This window comes from Bos javanicus, chromosome 10, assembly GCF_032452875.1.
Source record: "Bos javanicus breed banteng chromosome 10, ARS-OSU_banteng_1.0, whole genome shotgun sequence".
In the NCBI taxonomy this organism is placed as follows: domain Eukaryota; kingdom Metazoa; phylum Chordata; class Mammalia; order Artiodactyla; family Bovidae; genus Bos; species Bos javanicus.
Genome location: NC_083877.1, coordinates 8,768,524 through 8,788,690, shown reverse-complemented (window position 1 = coordinate 8,788,690; position 20,167 = coordinate 8,768,524). Strand labels below are relative to the sequence as shown.

The 20,167-nt window shown below is 45.0% G+C and overlaps 1 protein-coding gene across 1 annotated transcript; it reads left to right on the top strand.

The window, feature by feature from the left end:
• The first annotated feature begins 865 nt into the window (after positions 1-865).
• OTP (orthopedia homeobox) lies at positions 866-8,077 on the top strand. The gene is made up of 2 exons (XM_061430029.1): positions 866-1,889; positions 7,544-8,077. Exons 1-2 carry the CDS (start codon positions 1,173-1,175, stop codon positions 8,072-8,074), a joined length of 1,248 nt encoding a protein of 415 aa, XP_061286013.1. The 5' UTR covers positions 866-1,172; the 3' UTR covers positions 8,075-8,077.
• Positions 8,078-20,167: the final 12,090 nt, after the last annotated feature.

The following is a 20,167-nucleotide window of genomic DNA, read 5'->3' as shown; positions in this document are numbered from 1 at the left end:
CTTTCATTTAGGTGATCTATATATATCTATATCGTATAGCTTATAGCTTATATCTATTTTAAATAACTTAAAGCCGCTAAAATTTGGGGGGGAACAGCTTTCGCCCTGGAGCGGTGCGCGATGCTGTCTCACGCCGACCTCCTGGACGCCAGGCTAGGTGAGTGCGCGCCTCTCGCCCGGGCAGCCAGGAGAAGCCCGGGCAGGAAATTGTCAATTTGTTCCTTATTTTACCTTAATGTGCCCTAAATGGACTAATTTCTTTAAAAGTAATTGTGCTGCATTAAAGTTTAATTTAATTTAACATCGTCTTAAAAAAAAATCTATGGAATATGTAGATTCAAAGGAATTGGGTGATGTTACTTTTTGTTTTTCTTATTTTTTCACTTCCTCCCTCCCCCTTATTATTGTTTTTATTTTTTTGAAGGGGCGATCTACCCCGTGATAATTTGTTTGGAGGCGTTTTTTTTTTTTTTCTTCTCTCTCTCTCTCTCTCTTTTCCCCTCCTGTTTACCTTAATTTCAGATTTCTTTCTTATCTTTTTCCCTCTCTTTCTCTCTCCCCATACCTCTTTCTGCTCCTCGTTTAACTATGGTTGAATTTGTAAAACTCAGTCTTAAAGGAGAAGCCACTGCAATAGAAGCAATTTACTAAGTGTACTCACTGAGAAAGGAGAAAAGCCAGATTCATCCTCGCAGGCATCCGGCCTGCAAAGGGAGTCGGCATTGCCAATCAATGGCTGAGAGGAACGTACCTTTTATATCTCCGGAAAGAAAAGTTGAATTCTCTAAAGTTTGATTCACTGTTATGTCTAGAGACTTTACTTGAGTTTTCTTAAAGATGTCTGGGTTACTGGGCTCTGGGTTTCCGGTTTGGGAATCTTTGGTGATGGATGTGACTCCATTTTCCAAACACTTTCTCTGATTTGAGGGGGAGGCGGAGCTGATTTGGGTTGATTTCAGGGTGTGGAAAGCTTGGAAACTTACTCATTTTCCGAAAGTGAGAGGGAATCGGCTGAGGGTCAGAGGTAGAGTTTCTCAGGCTGCCTAAGCGCAGGTGGGGCAGCAACGGAGAAAATTGTTTAATTTTCTTTCTTTTCTTCCCCCCTCCCCCCACCCCCCGCTCGGTTCTAGGATAAGCTCTGGAGTTCCTAGAACGCCGTGGGGGTACGGTTCATGAAAGGGTCTCCGAGGCATGTTTCATTGCCGGGACTAGGAATGTTTCATTGTGGGAGAGACGAAAGCATGTGTTGTTTACTAAGGGACCCCGCTGCGGAGAGAAGGGAAAAGGCCGGGAGACGGTCTTGCAACCTGGCAGTCCAGATCCTGGGGCCCCAGGCTGAGCACCCCGGGAGATTGCTCCGTAGGGCGACCGTGGGCGCAGAGGGAGCCGAGCACGGGGCTGGAAAAGGACCACGCGGGGCGTACAGTCCCTCCTGGAATGGCCAGAGCAGTAGTGACCGCCATCCCCTTGCCTCCTCAGGTATGAAAGATGCCGCCGAGCTTCTGGGCCACCGGGAGGCGGTGAAGTGTAGGCTGGGCGTAGGGGGCTCTGACCCCGGGGGCCACCCGGGGGACCTAGCGCCCAACTCCGACCCAGTCGAGGGAGCCACTCTGCTGCCTGGGGAGGACATCACCACAGTGGGCTCTACGCCGGCCTCGCTGGCGGTGAGCGCTAAGGACCCGGACAAGCAGCCGGGGCCCCAGGGCGGCCCGAACCCCAGCCAAGCCGGTCAGCAGCAGGGCCAACAGAAGCAAAAGCGCCATCGGACGCGCTTCACCCCTGCTCAGCTCAACGAACTGGAGAGGAGCTTCGCCAAGACTCACTACCCCGACATCTTCATGCGGGAGGAGCTGGCACTTCGTATTGGGCTGACCGAGTCCCGAGTGCAGGTACGCTGGGCTTGGGCGCCAGGGAAGAAGACAAGGAGGGCGTGGGAGGAATTAGGCAAAGGAAGCAGGGTCTTTTCTTCCCTTTCAGGGATCCTGGGCTAAGCTTTCCTGGGTGAAGTTAGCTCCTCTGCCCGCGAATTGGCCCCATCGATGGGCAGACAGTGCCCCCATCTCCTGCCAGTATAACCACATTTCCGCGGAAACTCCTCCAAAGCGAAGCCGGCGTCATTCGATTGCTAGGTCTCTTCCTTCCTCCCGAGAAGGAAATCTGCGGGTCTTCCACCTTCCGTGTCTCCTAGGCGGCGTTTTAACCCCCGCGGGCAATTCCACCCCAGCTCCCGTTATAGACAAGTATGTCATTACCCCCTAATGAGTTTGTGTCGTGTCTGGATAAATGGGAGAATGCATCATACAATACAGAAAACACGAAAAAGGAGAAAATAAGGCGAAGTGGGCGCCTTTCAGAAAAGATCCACACCTGGGTTTTCCTGCATATCACACTCCTGCCGCGCTCAGGCAAAATACCCTCTAGCTTCGATGCTTATAAAGGCTTCGAATCTGGTGGCCTACCAATGCGCTGGGGGAGCTGGAGCGATCCCCCACAGCCTGAGTCCTGGTTTCCCCTAAAGTAACTTGGGCAGTGTGTGTGTGGCGGGGGGGGAGGGAGGAGGAAATAAGGGCTTTCTGGTATAGCTACCCGATTTGAAGAAAGGACACTTAGGTCAGAAAAGATTGACCAGTAGTAAACAAAATCATTACTGACCCCTTGTTGTTTCTAGTCCAACCACCCTCCAAGTTGTAAATTATATATAACTTACAAACCACACCTGTAACTTTTCTGAAAATTGGGGTATAAAAGTATAAGTCCGATGAATCTCAGATTTTTTCCACTTTTTAGAAGAATGAAAACATTATATCAAATATTTTATGGATAGGTGCTGGAGGTGAAATTCCAAGAGGGGCGGTTAGACTTGAGCTATCCAGGGTGCTGAAAACCTTTCTAGCCTGTCCTCGACAGGGTCTTTTCTGTTCCTTATCCTGTGTCAATCTCAGCTCTAGCTGCTATCAAAAATGTTAAAGATCTCCGTTTTACAAATTTTAAACATCAAAGTTTAAAGGTCTCAGTTACTTTACATTTGATCTAAAAGTCAAAAGTGTTCATAATCACAGTGTTGAATTTTTCTGTCTCCATTCAGCATTTTAAAGACTGTCTAACCTTCTGTTTTAAACAGTCAGCAAATAAATGTCATTGGGGACTTAAGGTGGTCAAGTTAATAAAGGGTATAACACACTATATTAACATTTTTACTCAGTGTAAATCTGGTGGTTTCTTTAGTGAACTCTGGAAGCCCTGAACCATGGGCCATTGAAATTAAGCATCAGAGGCACGTTAATTGCATTGTACAGATATATATTATTAGTGCTCTTAAGCTTTTTTTTTTTTTAAACTTGCTCCTCTTTTAAATCTGAAATTGAGTTCATACCTTAACAGAAATATACAATTTCAATATTTTCATTACTGTTACTGATAGTATTGGCTTGTTAAAATCCTGTCGGTTCAAAATTCATACATTTTTTTCACTCAAGAGAAATACTATATAATAATTTTTAAGGACTAAAATGCTATTGCTTAACCTAGGCTTACTAGTAATTAGTTTGAATTAAAATATAACTTAGAATCACAAATAAAATATAATTGGACAACTGACTTTATGAAAAAAGAAAATGAGGTCTATTAAACTTTATTAGGTCTTCCAAAGGTTAATGGCAGTGATTCTTTTAATATAAGAAGTTATAAATGAAATAAAGCACAAACTATGTAATAGAAACAGTTATTTTTAAGAAGTACACAAAAGAATAATCAAGAAGGATAGAGACAGAGTACTTTAATTCTTCTAGCATAATGTTCAACCAAAGATAATAGCTTGATGCTGCTGATAGGAAAAATTTAATAGAATGGTAATTTCAATATTTTTAAAAATAATGTTCTATAGTTTAAAAAGTAATCAGATCAACATAACCTTCTTAATTAACATTTCAAAATGATTAACATTATGTAATGTAATGCAAAAATAATTTATGTAAAATGTATTTACTTCGCAATTCACTGTATCTTTGCTCCTTGACCAAATTCAAATTAAGTAGTAATTGGTTTATGTTCTTATATGATGAGTACTTCATAGTTTTCTTTATAGTTAACAGATTGCCACAAATTCTTTTCAGTATGTGGGCCACTGCTCTGATTAAAAATGATCTAAACATTTAATTTATTGCAATTGTATGTTTTTAAAGATACTTTTTGATTCTAGACTAAATGATCCAATATACTTATTTTTATCTATATCTGCCATATATCATCCTTTTAAGTATTTATTAAAGCACCTCTACTCACACGGAGGCCAATTCCATGTCTGATATCGCTCCTCTTTTCTGGCTAGTGTAATAAAACCATTCCTTTTATAGCATGCCATTATTAGAAACCAATTTCAGAATTATTTATAACCTGGAATGGCTTATTAAGCAGCAATGCGAGAATCATGCAAATTACGCGATCAAATGCAATATAATAAGCATAATCATTAGTCTCTAGCACGGATTAATTAACTTTCAATATTTTATTTACATAAAAACCAAATCAGTGAAATAACTTCTGCACAGTCAGGCTTGCCTTTCAATATTTTATACGAACAAAAATAATGTGCTGTAATTCCATTGACCGTGTCCCCCAGAATGGCCCTGTCACCTGCCACATCTTAATAGGGGGACAAGCCGAGAGTATTTTCTAGTTTTCTAATGGAATGAGAAATTGCATTTTCTTCCTCTCCCAGCACTATTAAAGTGTAATGAATTCGGCCCAGAGTTCACGGCTGGCTGATCGAAATGAACCTGAGATCTAGGCTTTAATACAGCTCCCCAGATTTCCTCCCAAATCTTCACATTAATCATTTGCTGGATTCCAATGAGATCTTCATAAAGCATTTGCTTCGAGGGGGGGGAAAAGTAATATTCTCTCTTTCTCCTCTCTTTCTCTATTTCTGAACCATTTATAGGTGGGGAATTAAACGGGCTATATATTTTAAAATACATTTACAGTATGTCTATATTACTGTAACAGCAGATATCATGAAAGTGGATTTTTAAATTCCAACCTCCATTAGATTCTCACTGTTGTATTAAGCATCTTCTGAGAAGAGCTGCATTTCAAACTGAGTACAAAGTTGGCTGTGGCTGCGGTTAATATATTTCCTGGAGTTGTCATCTGTGCATTCTCAAAATCTCCCTTAGGTTTTACCTGCATTTTAATCCGTCATGCTCTAGTTTTCAAGTGGAAACATTCACATTTTAAAAACATATGCATCATACCTTGGAACGGAGGTGCTCAGACCCCATGCAGATTTTTTTTTCCCCAATCCCAGTAAGCCATGAAACATAAAAAATTTTGTAGCCATCATTTGACTACTAACCCTCAAACATAATTGAGCACAATTTTTTGATTATTTCTACAATATTTAGTTCTTCAACAGCTGTTCTTTTCCGCTTGTGCCTGAGATTCAGAAATCTTTCTGGCAGGCATGTTTTCTACTGAGATTCTTCTGGGCAATTTCTCCCCACTTTCTTCTGTTTCTTTCCCCACTCTCCACACCATGCCCACCGCAAACAGTCAGACATTTCAGAAGTCACTGACATTTGCAGGGTTCTGGGAACCGGTCTTTAATCTATAGATACCTTTCGAAATTTATCTGGGTGCAGAATGTGAGGTATGCGGACCATTTTGGTCACAGACACCGTCCTGTCTAGGGCTCCACCTGGTCCAGCCTTGAATGGATAATGCAAAGCGACCTGTGGCAGTCAGTCTCCTAGAGGTGCTTTCCTGGGCTCCTGTGGGTTACTCTCTGCTAACAGCTCAATCCTTGGCCTGCTGCCGCATTGATCCCAGTCTCTATCTAGGGCCCTGCTGCCTCATTTAATCCACTGCGCCACCAGCTCGAGGGGTTTTAACAGGGAAAGGACCCTGCATCTTTACCCAATCTGGACACTACAGTAGGCAAAAACATGGAAAATGAGGTAGAAACCAGAAGAGATGAAGTGGTGGGTGATGATGCATGTATGGTAGAAAAGCCAGGGCCAGCCCAAAGGCTGAAAAGAATTCTAGATTGCAGGGCTGTTCATATTGGTAAATGGAGAGTGTAGCTCCACTTGCTTGGGCGTGTATAACTGGTTTACTGGGAAAGGGGATCAGGTACTCCCATACTTGTGATAGTTTGCAGAATAAACACTAAAGAGTTTGGATTAACGCATGACCTTACAGTGGTCAAGTTGCATTGACCAAATTAAATTATGAGAAAATTCAATCAGTACCTAAGCTGTGTCCCACATCATTTATATTTATGCATATAAACCTCCAGCTGACTATATGTTGAACTGCAAGCCTGCTAAATGGACAGGCTGGCTTAAAAAAAAAAAAATCAAATTTAAACATGGGGTGAGGGGAAGTTTTCCTGGTCAGGCAGTTTACTTGATGTCTTTTGGGAAGAACCTTTCCTTCCCCTGTGGTAGTGAATTTGACATTGACAGGCAAATTTGTCTTATAAAGTCTGAACTTTCAGGGTCTACTGTTAAGAAAAAACTAATAGGAAGATTATTTTCATTTGGAGTATATTTTATCAAACACATCTCCTTTAAAAAGACATCTGGGTTTGTCTGAGCAAAATTAAATTTGATTCATAGGTAGTGTGAGCTTTAAACTTGACTTCCTTTGGTTTGTAGTAGTCAGAAGATTTGCTTTTAATTTATAGATGAAATGAGGCGGGGTGGGGGTGGGGTTGAGGGAACTGGAGGCTTTGTTATTTGGGATCCTCAGTAAATTCTTGGAAATAATAGATTTGAAAGCCCTGAGGCTTAGGGCTCTAGCAGCGGGTTCCAGCACACCTGCACAACCCAGATAAAGGTACCCTTAGAGGGGCTTGAGCACGAGGCACGGACTTGCGGCAGTAGTACCAGTCGCTACGAATCAGAAGTCACTGTGGTGACCCAAACTACACCGTAGCTCAGTGGCGCTTGCTTTCCCACATGGATCACTATGTTAAGCTCTCCGCTCCGTCATCCGTGGCGTTAGGGGTTTTCTTTTGTCTTTCGATTTTGAAACCGGCTTTGTCATCCACAGCTCTTCATCAATTTCCAAATTTCCAGTGTTTCTGAAAATTCTATACCCCATCATTGTTAATGGCACGCTATTAGGCCACACGGGTACACATGTTTATCTTCATTTGTACACCTGTGGGTCCAGGTTTGACAACATGCCTGCCTGCAGACCAGTGCGTCTGAGCGGCTCGCAGAATGTGCCGGCGCGCAGGGGCGTGGTGAATACTGCGTGTGGTGTCTGTCTGCTCGGTGTGTAAGTGCTCCCGGGCACGGTCACTCAGTTCTCCTGGAGTTGGCGCCCGGTGGAGGCCCGGGGCGCCGGTTGCCTAGGGCTGGTGGAGAACCAGGGTCCCCGGCGGCGTGTGGGGGCGCGCCGGGCCGATGGCACGTGTTCGGCCTGGGGCCGAGGGGGTGGACCTGCCGCGGGTTTCTCGGGCTCGGGCCCCCGACGCTCCTGGCCGGCCCGCGGGCTAACAGCGCCCTGTGTGTTTCCCCACCCCCGTCCGCTCCAGGTCTGGTTCCAGAACCGGCGCGCTAAGTGGAAGAAGCGCAAGAAGACCACCAACGTGTTCCGCGCGCCGGGCACGCTGCTGCCCACGCCAGGCCTGCCCCAGTTCCCGTCGGCTGCCGCCGCCGCCGCCGCCGCCATGGGCGACAGCCTGTGCTCTTTCCATGCCAACGACACCCGCTGGGCGGCGGCCGCCATGCCGGGCGTGTCGCAGCTGCCGCTGCCGCCGGCGCTGGGCAGGCAGCAAGCCATGGCGCAGTCGCTGTCCCAGTGCAGCCTGGCGGCCGGGCCGCCGCCCAACTCCATGGGCCTGTCCAACAGCTTGGCGGGCTCCAATGGCGCGGGGCTGCAGTCGCATCTCTACCAGCCCGCCTTCCCCGGCATGGTGCCCGCCTCCCTCCCCGGCCCCAGCAACGTCTCCGGCTCGCCCCAGCTCTGCAGCTCCCCGGACAGCAGCGACGTGTGGCGGGGAACGAGCATCGCCTCCCTCCGCCGCAAGGCGCTAGAGCACACAGTCTCCATGAGCTTCACTTAATACCGCCGCGCCCGGCCCGCTCCGCCCCCTGCACCGCCCCCCGGTCCGCCCCGAGGCCCCGGCGGCGCGCGCCCCGGCCCCCCGCTCCCTGTCCCGGCCCTCGCCCGGGCGCCCTGCCCCGTTCTCCCGCCGCGGCCCCAGCCCCGGCGCCCTGCTCCCTCCCCGCCCGGCCTCCACCACGTCTCGTCCGGCCCTTCCTTCCCTCCGTCCTCCACTCTCCCGGGCTCACCCCGAGCCTCGGCCCGCGAGGCCTCCCTCCCGCCTGATTCCGCTCCCCGCACCCTCCCCGCCGCGCCCCACCCGCCTCACCTGGCCCCTCCCTCCGCCCAGTCGCGAGCGCCCGGCCCCACGCCTCCCCGCGCCCCGCCGCCTCCCGGCCCGCACTCGCCGTGCTCGCGCCCTCCGCCTGGCCTTCCGACGGGCGGCTTGCCCACCCACACCTTCTCCACGACGCCTGCGGCCCCCTCGCCCCGCGCCTCGCCCCCGGTCCCTTCTTGCCCAGCTCCTCACGCCCCCGCCTCCCGCGCCCTGCCGAAAGCATCCTTCCCGCCATTTTACTTAGCAGGGAGTAGACTCAGGATCTGAAATCAGACACCAGTGGACTGGTTTGTGGGCAGAAACACACACACCCGCACTCTCGCTCACTCTCAGACACTACACACGCGCGCGCACACACTCATACACAGTGCACCTAGGTCACACACGGACGTGTTCAAGGGACAGCACAATGTTAGGATTTTTGTCTAAAAGGAGGGCAAGCATCTACTACCAACCGCCTCATCTGAGGGCCTAACTGATTTACAATTTGATTTATCCCTGTATTCTTGCACCGAACTCCTTTCTTTCTTCTCCCACTAGCCGTTCCTTGCCTTGTCCATCCAGTCACATACCTGCAGCCGTGTATTGGCTTGCAAGAGAACGTTTCTGTTTCATCTTACTTTTATTTTCTTAAGGACAACTATGTGAGGGTATTGAGGGAAGGCTTCTCAGGAGGAACAGGTCAGTGGATTGGGTGGCTGGAGTAGATTAAAGCAGTCATGTGATGAAGAGGTGATCTTACCCATTTTGATAAATGTCTTTATGAGAAAGAATAAAAGAAACACGTAAGAAAATTTTCCTTTTGTAAAAGCAAAAGCCACATCTTTTTTTCTGGATCCTTCAGGACTGGGGTTGGTTTGCTTCCTTTTTTCCGTTTCTCTCTCCTCGCGCTGCTCTGTGCCCTTGGTTGTTTTGTGGTCGTCCTGTCTTTCCTCGTGCCCCTCGGCCACTGCCCTGGCCCCTGCCGGCTGCCGAAGGGTGCACTCAGGCATCTACAACCCTGCAACTTTGTACAGAGAAACGCAATCAGCTCTTTCTGCATGTGCTGGTCAAATCCAAACCCAGAGAACAGAAGCGCTTTCGAAGAATGAACAAACATGTGAAATAGGATGTTTTGTGTAGATAAAGCATTCTTGTTACATACTGGTCAATTTGTGATATGTTTTAACTTATTGTCTGTGCTTATTTATGGAATTTGGTTTTCTTAATAAATGTTTGAGCTAATATAAAGCATATTATTTGACTTTTCCGAACAAGTTTATATCAAGTTAAATGTAAATGGATAAAATAAAATCATTTTCAGTATGTGATACGGAGAATGATGGGTTTTGGTGTCAGTTTGAATGACAGAAGGGTCTCGTGGGGGGAAGGGAAGAGAACTTTCTAAGAGGTTCTCGGTGCCCAGTTGGCGGGATCCCCGCGTCTGAGACTCGTCTGCTCTTCGGTGGGCCTGGGTTCAGTTCCTAGGTCGCACCGCACCCTAGGCAGGACGCACGGATACAGCGTCCCCGCCGGCAGGCCTAGCCTGCAGTCCCCGGGTACGCAGGCCGGAAGTGAGAAGCCGCGGGGCGATCGCCTCACGCGAGCTCGAGGCCTCGCGAGGCTTCAGGTCGACCCCTGCCTCTGAGCCCGAGATGGGCCTCCGGGCGCAGCTGCCCGCACTTAACGCAGGGCCCGAGAGTCGACAAGCTTCTCGCGTGAACGGTCTCTACCGGACAAAGCAGCGGACGGGAGCCCTCGTCGTCGGGCTGCGTCTGGAAGCACCACGGTGACGGAAGCGCGGAGAGCTCCGGAGCTCTTCCTTCTGGCGTCTGCCCCAAGGTACCCGGTGGACTAGAGAGGCCCGGGGCCCTTCCCCGGGGGCCTAGGCTTCGAGGCCGTCCGAAGGAGGCGGCCGGTCCCCTCCGTGTCGGGGGTCCAGGCGAGGCCTCAGACACCTGGGGCTCCAGATGGGGGCACGTCGTGGGGAGAAGGGTGTCCGGGGCGCCCTGGCTGCGGATCAGGGCCTCTCAGGCCTTCCCTGGTTTACACTGGGTTTGCTTTAGTTTTCTGAGGATCCATGCTTGGGTCGAGCTAACCTCACATTTCGCCACGTGTTCAGCGCACGTCCCCACACTAACTGGTAGTGAAAAATTGCTGCAGTTTGTTTGCGGTAGAATGAGGCGGAAGGTTTCGGGTTTTTTTTTTTTTTTAAACTTGAAGGCAAATCGGTATCGCAGGCTTCCTCTGGAAGACTAACCAAAATCAATCTTGTGGTTTGAAATTTAACGGTCATTATAGGCATTAAAATGCACCCTTTCCCATGGGAAGATTTCTAATTTAGTTGCCGAAGAATGGAAACCCTAAAAACTCCCTTGTCCTAGAACACAATTTCAAACCGTTGGGCTAGGTGTGAGCTTAGGGCCCTGTTGTAATTTGTTACTCAACTGAGAGAACACAATGGGATCTCCTGGAAGGTGAGGACAAAAAGGCATGGTTTTCTATGATAATGAAAAATCATTGGTTCATGTTATCTTAAGAATTTTAACTAAAGGGGTTCACACAATATTTCACTTCTACATTTTCTAAAGGGTATATAATGTTAGAGGGTATTTCTAAAGGGTATTTAATATAATGTTAAAATATTAAAGAAGATAAAAACAGGCTCATGTGGGATTTCATATAAAAATGGAACAGTTTTATATTTTAGAACTCATCTTAGATTTTAATTTAAGTGTGATAACCAAATTTCTAAAATATCTGTATATGAAAAATACTTTTCCTTGCTTTTGCTTTTTGTCATATTCTCCGTTGGCTTGGTGCTTTTTTTTTTAAGGTGAATTTGTGGATACTGTAATCTCAAGTCACATTTAAGAGATCAGTACAAATCACACATTGTTTCACCACTGAGCATGGAAGGTTGTTTACAAGGATGCTAATTTTACAGCTTTTTTATGCTGCTATAAAGCATAACTTTATGATGTAGGAATGCAATAAAGGATGCTAAGTGGAATCTTTAAAAATTGTATTTCTGCAAGGCAAGGGAAATGGGACTTTCATTTGAAAAAAAATGGGGCAACTCAGAACACTGATGAGAAGTTGCAAATCAACTGAAGTGATAGATGCTTTCAAAGATACTTATATTTCATAATGTAATGGTTATTTATCAATATTATAATGAAAGTGTGCAGAGTTTTTCACTTTACCTGACCCTGGAATAATATTTGTTTCTATGGCAATAGATTTTTGTATTAAGAATTCTGAACATTCTAATGTCATAGATGCCGTTAGCATAAGGGAAGGCAACCTGGTCTAAATTGTTAAGGTTGACAGTTTAGCAGTGATAAAAAGCAGATAATAAGAATCTCAATCACAAGCCTGAGAGATTTCTGCATTTTGAGGGAGGAAAAAAAAACTAACAACAGAGTCATGCTTCATGTTACTTTTTTACTCCTTATCAGCAATTCTGACTCAAAACTGTTAAAGTTTTAAAAATAACTAATTATATTCCATAAGGGAACAGAGACAATAGCGAACGATGAGTAATATTGGAGAACAAGGTAGATAAGTACAGCATGTCAGATGTCCTGCCTCTAATGAATTGTACTTTTTGCTGAGTAGTCTTTTTTGGCATTGAATACCATCACCACGTGCTAGCTAGGAAAAGTCAAAGTCTATCATGATGTAACTATATGATTGATTTATTTGAATACGCACTTTTATCTTTGTATCTTTATTTTTCAGTGTCAGTACTGAATATCATACGTGGCATGCAAGTGATGGCATGGTAATGATCTTGCACTCAGTTTACCTTTTGTTGATGGTGGGAGAAACAAAATATAGGACTTTAGCCTACCAGAGATGACGTTAGAGACTAAATAGAAAATAGCGTGCAGAGCAATATGGGTAAATCAAGGTAGATGTAAATGGAAAATATAGAGGAAGTTCTAACTTTGAGGCAATTTATGTTTGATGTCATCAGTGACTGCTTACCTTGAGCATGAAAACGTTTTTAATTTGTGTTGTGGACTTCACGTATGAATTTTTAGGGTAAAGAAAAAACTTCACCCACAAAGATGTGTCTTCTAGTAATGGCAGTAGTTAACCTGTCAGTTGAAAGAAGGTAACCTTCCTTCTCTCCTTTTCATGACATAAAGATAATCTCATCTGAGGGCATTTATGTGAAGAAATAACAGCATGGCATGGTGAAACTACTGGCTCATTAATCCTGGCATCTACTTCCTACAGGGTTCCTTGATTAGTTAGATTCATTCATCGGGCATTTCAGAGTTTTTGATTTGTCACCATTGGCTAGGTTCACTGAGTTCAGACTAAATTGAGCCAGAAGCAATGTTTATTAGTAATTTTGTAGTACAGGCTACCCTAATAATTCAACCCAAATATCTCATCTGAAAAATATCCATTCACCCTCGCTTCTAATGTGGGCTGCAGCTGTGTTCGTAGGGAATTGAAAGAACACAAGTGATTGGGCATGTATTTTCTAAATTATTAATATGATGGCTAATAGCTGTAAACCCATCTTCGTATCCAATGCAGAAATTATGATTCATTTTAAAAATGAAAGCAGCAGCAAAGGGGGGCACCCCCTGCCTGGCTCTCTGCTAGCTCTCAACAGTGCAGAGCATTTGGTACTGGAACCGTGGCCTGTTTACATGTGGTCATTACAGAGAGAAACAGAACAATGCTTTTCCGCATGCATACTCTATCAAAACAAGGCCTGAATTTGTACAACTTCCTGGAACATGCTTTTAAGGAATTTCAGACATGAGCTACACAGAGGGCCCTCTTTTGCTTTTGACAATGTCATAATGAGTCTTTAGGCAGACACAATTAGTTTGTGCAGGTAAGCTGCATCTTCCATCCACATGATCAGATATCCCATACATCCCAGTGTCCATCTTTAAAGCTACCTTGAATTATAGATGTACTTACTGCAGTTGTTCCTGCTGCCACAATTCGTCTTAGTTCTGAGTTGAAGTAATTCACAAGTACCAAGAAATATATAATTAACTCATAAGACACATATACTATATACTCTTTATGTCTTTCATTTAAATGTCACAGGACTTTACGTGCTTTTTACTCACAGTCCTTATTGATTCTGTTTCAGACGAATCCAATCAAGGTCAGTTTAAGAACTCCTAGAAGCCCTTAGCACCAAAAAGATATGTGATTCTTATGAAATTAGCAATACTAAATTGTAAAACACAAAACATAGGTGTACTGAAATTAAATTCTTTCTAGATTTTCTACTTTCTGAATTCTCAATGAGCTCAATGAAGTTGAGTTGGTCTCTTTTTTGCTGCCCTTGCTTTATTAGTTATCACCTGCTTAGTCTGCTATTAGGTACTGCAATACTGATTTCAGAAATAACATTTTCTGAGGGTATCTATTACTTTTCCTCCAGTAGCCTACATTTGCACCCCATTTTTCAGCTGCTGCTGCTAAGTCACTTCAGTCATGTCCAACTCTGCGACCCCATAGACCACAGCCCACCAGGCTCCCCCGTCTCTGGGATTCTCCAGGCAAGAACACTGGAGTGGGTTGCCATTTCCTTTTCCAATGCATGAAAATGAAAAGTCAAAGTGAAGTTGCTCAGTCGTGTCCGACTCCTAGCGACCCCATGGACTGCAGCCCACCAGGCTCCTCCGTCCATGGGATTTGCCAGGCAAGAGTACTGCTAGAGGGCATTATCTCATTTAAATCATCATGGCATCTTTATGAAGTAGATATTATAATCTCTATTTTGCAAAGAAATTGAAACTCAAAGGTAACTGTGATAAAATTAAACATGGTTTCAAGAGTGTAGGAATACTCATTTCCTGTTAGACTTTATCCTCTCTTTAGAGGTTAATTCTTTCATGATAGTTCTGGTGTGCCACTGAGAAGGCTCTCTATTGTATGAGCAATCTTTAGCAATGAAACTGTCCCCTGTGACAGCTCTGGGCTGAGGTGGCAGGAAACTTGGGAACTAGCTCTGGGGACGCTTGGCGCTGGCGGCGTCATACGTGAAGGCGGGATGGTCTGTCCACAGGGGAGAGGATCCTCAATGCCCTCGGTGCTTCCAGCATGTTTCTGTCTGTCCCTGCAAGATGTTATGGGATATCTTTTGATGTTGCTTTTATGTAATATGAAGTAGTCACAACTCAATATAAGCTATTTCTCACCCTTCTGTTCTCCACATATTACTAACCCTCTGTCAATCATAGAAGTAAAATCTTAGCATTTGAAGGGCTCTTTTAAGTCACGTTCAAATCTCTTGAGCACAGCTGTCTGTTTTTCACTTCCCCCCAAGTAGACCGGCAGATTCTGGTTGAACACAAAACCTCTACTATTGGCCCAACTTCCAGTAAGTGTTGGCTTGGCTGAGAAGTTCATTTGTGTTTTTCTGTAAGATTGAGCTTAGTCTGCCTCATGCTCTTTCTTCTATAGTCTTCCCTCATTGGGGACTTTCTATTACACCTCTTAGTACTGAAATTACTTTTCTTTTTAGTCTTTTATTAATATTTCTATCAGTCAGTATAACCACCGGGCTATGCTGTGGAACCAGAGAAACCTCTCTGGCTGAACATAAGTATGGTTTGTTCTTGCTTATACAAAGTCCACGTAAGTGAAGTGATTCTCGTGGACACCGTTCCTCCATGTGTGACTCAGTGATCCAAGCTGTTTTCATTTTGTGGCTTGACTACTTCATTATGGGGTTTCCTTCATCTTTGGGGAAGGAAAAGAAAGAACTTGAAGGTGTGAATTGACTCTCACCTTTGGGCCAAACTTCTGTTCAAGATTCAATAAGCAAGAGCTAGTTAGATGGCTTTCCCTAATTGCAAGAGGGCTGGCAAATGTAGGGGAGCGCGTGGATCATCAGTGAGTAGAATATCTCTGCCACAATCTTATTTTCCCTGTTGTAAACACCTCTAGTTCTCTTACTTTACATGTTTTTCATACTTGGAAGTCAGCTGTTTTTTTGTGTGTGCTTATTGACAAGGCATGGAGGTGGGAGGGTGCTAGAGAAATTGACACTATCCAAGCTCTTTAGAAACCTACCATGTGATTAAGGGGACAAGACAAATATATTTTAAAAAGAAAACTGTACAAGGCAGTTTTTAATGATTTGATCAAGTGCTCAGTACTCTGATCCTTATTTTAAATGGAAATTCAGAGAAGCAGGAACTCCTTGCGGATCAAATTCCTGGGCAAGGCTGCCTGAAGGGACTGGGCCGCAGAGGATGGCAGTGCCTTCCTTGAGATTTTCTTCTCCACTTAGTAGAGTTCTTTTGACCTTTCCTTGCAGGTTTCATTTCACATCAGTAAACCATGTTTGGTTTCCTATATCGTTACTAAATTCTCCACCTGTCCTCTTAAATCTGAAGCCACTGATCAGATTCAGGCCTCTAATGACCAGGACAAGCCATGGTGGACCAACTGCCATACTCATGTTAGTAGCCATTCCTAATCTGATACAGTGTTATCAATATCACTGATACTACCCAGCTGGATAAATTGTAGCAGTATAAACCCCCGGCATCTAACATAGACTCTGGCACATAGTAGGTATTCAGTAGATGTTTATTAAGTTGAATTTCAGATATGTTGGTGTTTGTTTGTCTGTCATATCTCAGGGAGTCGTTACCACTTTTAAAATATCATATATTAAAGGGCTTCCATTAAGGTGAAAAACAAATGAATTACTCCTGATAACAAGCAAAATAATAAATTCATTCTCACCGGAAGAGACCATGCTCATTCTATGGTGAGCTCCTTGCTCACTTGGAATAAACTGGCCACCTGTGGGAGGCTAATTACCTTTTCCAAAGAACTGAGGGCCCACGTAGCATCTTCGAAAAGATAATTTTGTAAGTGATGCTCAGGTATCTTGGAAGAGTTAATATGCCACTCTTAGAAACTCCAGTGACTGGATTGTTTTGCACAATAGAGGGAGGAGCACATGCTTGCCAGGAAACCAGCCGTTTTGAATTTCCCTGTTGGAAGACTTAAGAGCTTCATTTTCATTTTAAACTTAGTAGCTTCTCTGAGAACTGGTTGTATGCTCTGAGACATTTCAGGTTTGAAGAGTTATAATGAGAATTTTCTCCTTAGGCAGAACTCCAAAGCAGGACCTTCAGGTTCTGGTAGAGGTTGCTTGTAGGAGGTTGCTGCTTCTCAGGGAGATTTCTTTTTCTTTTAGTTATAAAATATCAAAATTTGTCCTGACTCTACTCTGTTATAGTTGGGGACCTTGAAGAAATGCAGCACAGTTTGAAAAACATAGTTGTAATCCTTGGTCAGCCGTTATCTTACTGGATGGTCTTGGTCCTGTCTCTTAGCAACTGTGCGGTTCTGTTTCCTCAGATGATATCTGACGTTCTTGCCCAGTGCTCACCATTTATGATACATAATTTTTGAACTCTGTATGGCTGACTAGTGTGGGCGTATCCGTTAAAACCACCTGTTAATCAGAGGCCTGCACTGACCTTTGTCTAGTCTGTTTCTTTGAAAGATATTGTCCTTTTATCTGGCAGAAGAGGACCTGATTCTGAGTCCAGTCAGCATTGTGTTAAAGGGAGTGAAAAGGTAAGCATAAAACCTCAGTGTTCTGCTGAAGAGGTCCTCCCACTCATAGTAACCTCTTTGTAATAAGACTAGGGAAGAGGTTGGGGCTGCAGTAGAATTATTTTCCAGAGAGGAAAGGAAGATTGGAACATGCAGATTTAAACTTTCCGTAGACAAACAGCCCCATCCCTGTCCTGAAATCATTCGTGCCATGGGGCTTGTGTACCATCCAGTGAAGCATGGCAGTTGGTGGTGGTCCCTGGTGGCTCAGTGGGTAAGGAGTCTGCCTGCACTTCGGGAGAGCTGTGTTTGATCCCTGGGTTGGGAAGATCCCCTGGAGAAGGAAGTGGCAACCCACTCCAGTATTCTTGCCTGGAGAATTCCATGGACAGAGGAGCCTGGTGGGCTACAGTCCATGGGGTCGCAAAGAGCCGGACATGACTGACACTTTCAAAGTATGGCTATACCATGCATTTAACTGAAAAAGAGAAATTAGGAAAAAAACAAAAAACAAAAACTAAAAACCCAAGACATAGTCTCCTATAAGAAGCACTCTTTGGATTTGGATTGGATAGATTGGATTCAGATAGTGCTAGTGATTTATATAAAGTTAGCAGTGCAACTGGACAGCTACTTAGAAGCTAGTGTGGGACAGTGACAGCATATTTATTTGGTTGCCAAGGCAATACCTTGCCACGGTATTTATCACCACGTGGGAGGAGAAACATGGGCACCCTAGAGTATGCTGTTGCTGTTGCTGTTAAGTCGCTTCAGTCGTGTCCGACTCTGTGCGACCCCATAGACGGCTGCCCACCAGGCTCCCCTGTCCCTGGGATTCTCCAGGCAAGAACACTGGAGTGGGTTGCCATTTCCTTCTCCAATGCATGAAAGTGAAAAGTGAAAGGGAAGTCGCTCAGTCGTGTCCGACTCTTGGCGACCCCATGGACTGCAGCCCACCAGGCTCCTCTGCCATGGGATTTTCCAGGCAAGAGTACTGGAGTGGGGTGCCATTGCCTTTTCCCTAGAGCATTCAGGAGAGCAAATGTACATAGGCTAGGAAGTATCTCTGGTCATAACCTCTCTTTATATATGGATGAAGGCAAATCATTAAAGCCCAGGAGAAACTGGTAAGGTAAGTGGAGTTTTATCGTGAGCCTCCAACTTTCTTCCCTCCTGTGAATTTTGAGAGCCAGGACTTTCAAATCCTTTTCCTCATTCAAAATAGGAAATTAGCTGGTAATATTTACATTTTGACCGACCAGATTTAAAGCAGTGTCCTAACTCATTCCTTTAAAACTCTTTTGTTGTAGAAAGAATGTCTTTATCTTAATCTGTCTGAAAAACTTAAACATAAGGAAACAGCTGGGAATGATGTTGGAGATCATTTGCCCAGGGCAGTTCAAGGAAGTTATGCCACACCTGAGACGGCCCTCAGGCAAATCTGTAGTTGTTTGGGGCTTCCCTGGTGGCTCAGAGGGTAAAGCGTCTGCCTGCAACGCAGGAGACCTGGGTTTGATCCCTGGGTCAGGAAGATCCCCTGGAGAAGGAAATGGCAACCCACTCCAGTACTCTTGCCTGGAAAATCCCATGGTCAGAGAAGCCTGGTAGATTACAGTCCATGGGATCACAAAGAGTGGACACGACTGAGCGACTTCACTGTCACTCGGGGCTGCTCCAGGAGTTGGAGAGAAAAGGAGTAAAGGAAAACTTGCTTCATTTGGGAGGTGGGAACACAGGTATTTTTAAACTTTTTCTTCAAATGGCATATATACTCTTGTTTGTTGGACATATTTCCCAATAAGAACACAACAGCAAAAGTACCAGTTGTAATTTTTTCCCTCCCTTGGTATCCTGTCTTCAGATATTAGCTTTTTTAGAGTTACCAAGATTTTACAGATTGCTTTAGAGATTGATTGTCTAAAAGCTTCTAAGTACATAGAGACACCTTCTATATTGTTTGCTTCTCCTTGGTGAAACCCAAGGGCTGGGCTGCAGAGTCACTTCAGCCATTTATCTGCCTCCTGGCTTTAAAGAAACAGTGGAAGTAGTGACAGACTTTATTTTTTGGGGCTCCCAAATCACTGCAGATGGTGACTGCAGCCATGAAATTAAAGGACGCTTGCTCCTTGGAAGGAAAGTTATGACCAACCTAGACAGATTAAAAAGCAGAGACATTACTTTGCCAACAAAGGTCTGTCTAGTCAATGCTATGGTTTTTCCAGTGGTCATGTATGGATGTGAGAGTTGGACTGTAAAGAAAGCTGAGCACCAAAGAATTGATGCTTTTGAACTGTGGTGTTGGAGAAGACTCTTGAGAGTCCCTTGGACTGCAAGGAGATCCAACCAGTCCATTCTGAAGGAGATCAGCCCTGGGATTTCTTTGGAAGGAATGATGCTGAAGCTGAAACTCCAGTACTTTGGGCACCTGATGTGAAGAACTGACTCATTGGAAAAGACCCTGATGCTGGGAAAGATTGAGGGCAGGAGGAGAAGGGATGACAGAGGATGAAATGGTTGGATGGTATCACCAACTCAATGGACATGAGTTTGAGTAAGCTCTGGGAGTTGGTGATGGACAGGGAGGCCTGGCGTGCTGCAGTCCATGGGGTCGCAAACATGTTCGGTCGGACACGACCGAACGATTGAACTGAACTGGCTTTAAAGAAGTCCTCTTCCCTCACTGGTCCTTTGGAAAATTCCTCTCCTCTTTTTCTTCCTTATTTTTATTTCTTGGCTTTGAAATCCCCAGAGTCCATTTTTTTTTTTTTTTTTTTTACTGTGTAATATTCTGCTTTGTGGAGAAGGAAATGGCAACCCATTCCAGTGTTCTTGCCTGGAGAACCCCAGGGACAGAGGAGCCTGGTGGGCTGTGTCTATGGGATCGCTCGGTCGGACCCAACTGAAGCGACTTGGCAGCCCTCTGCTTTGAGTCTTCTTCTTCCCCCCTGTGGTGATCCTGTTGTTTCTTCTTGACAGGCAGCACTCATGCTCCTGCCCCTGAATGTCTGCTGCCCTCTTATCCTTCTTATACTGCTGACAGAGGGTAGTCATCTGCTCCTCACATTTAAATTTTATGGTATTCCTGTGTTCTGTCCTGTAGAGACCATTACTCTTAAACTTTATTTTTCAAAAGCTTTATTTGTATATAAATATTAATGCAAAGCAACATGAATGAAATCCACTTAAAATCTCTTCCTCTGATTGTTTTCATTGGTTTGTGATCCC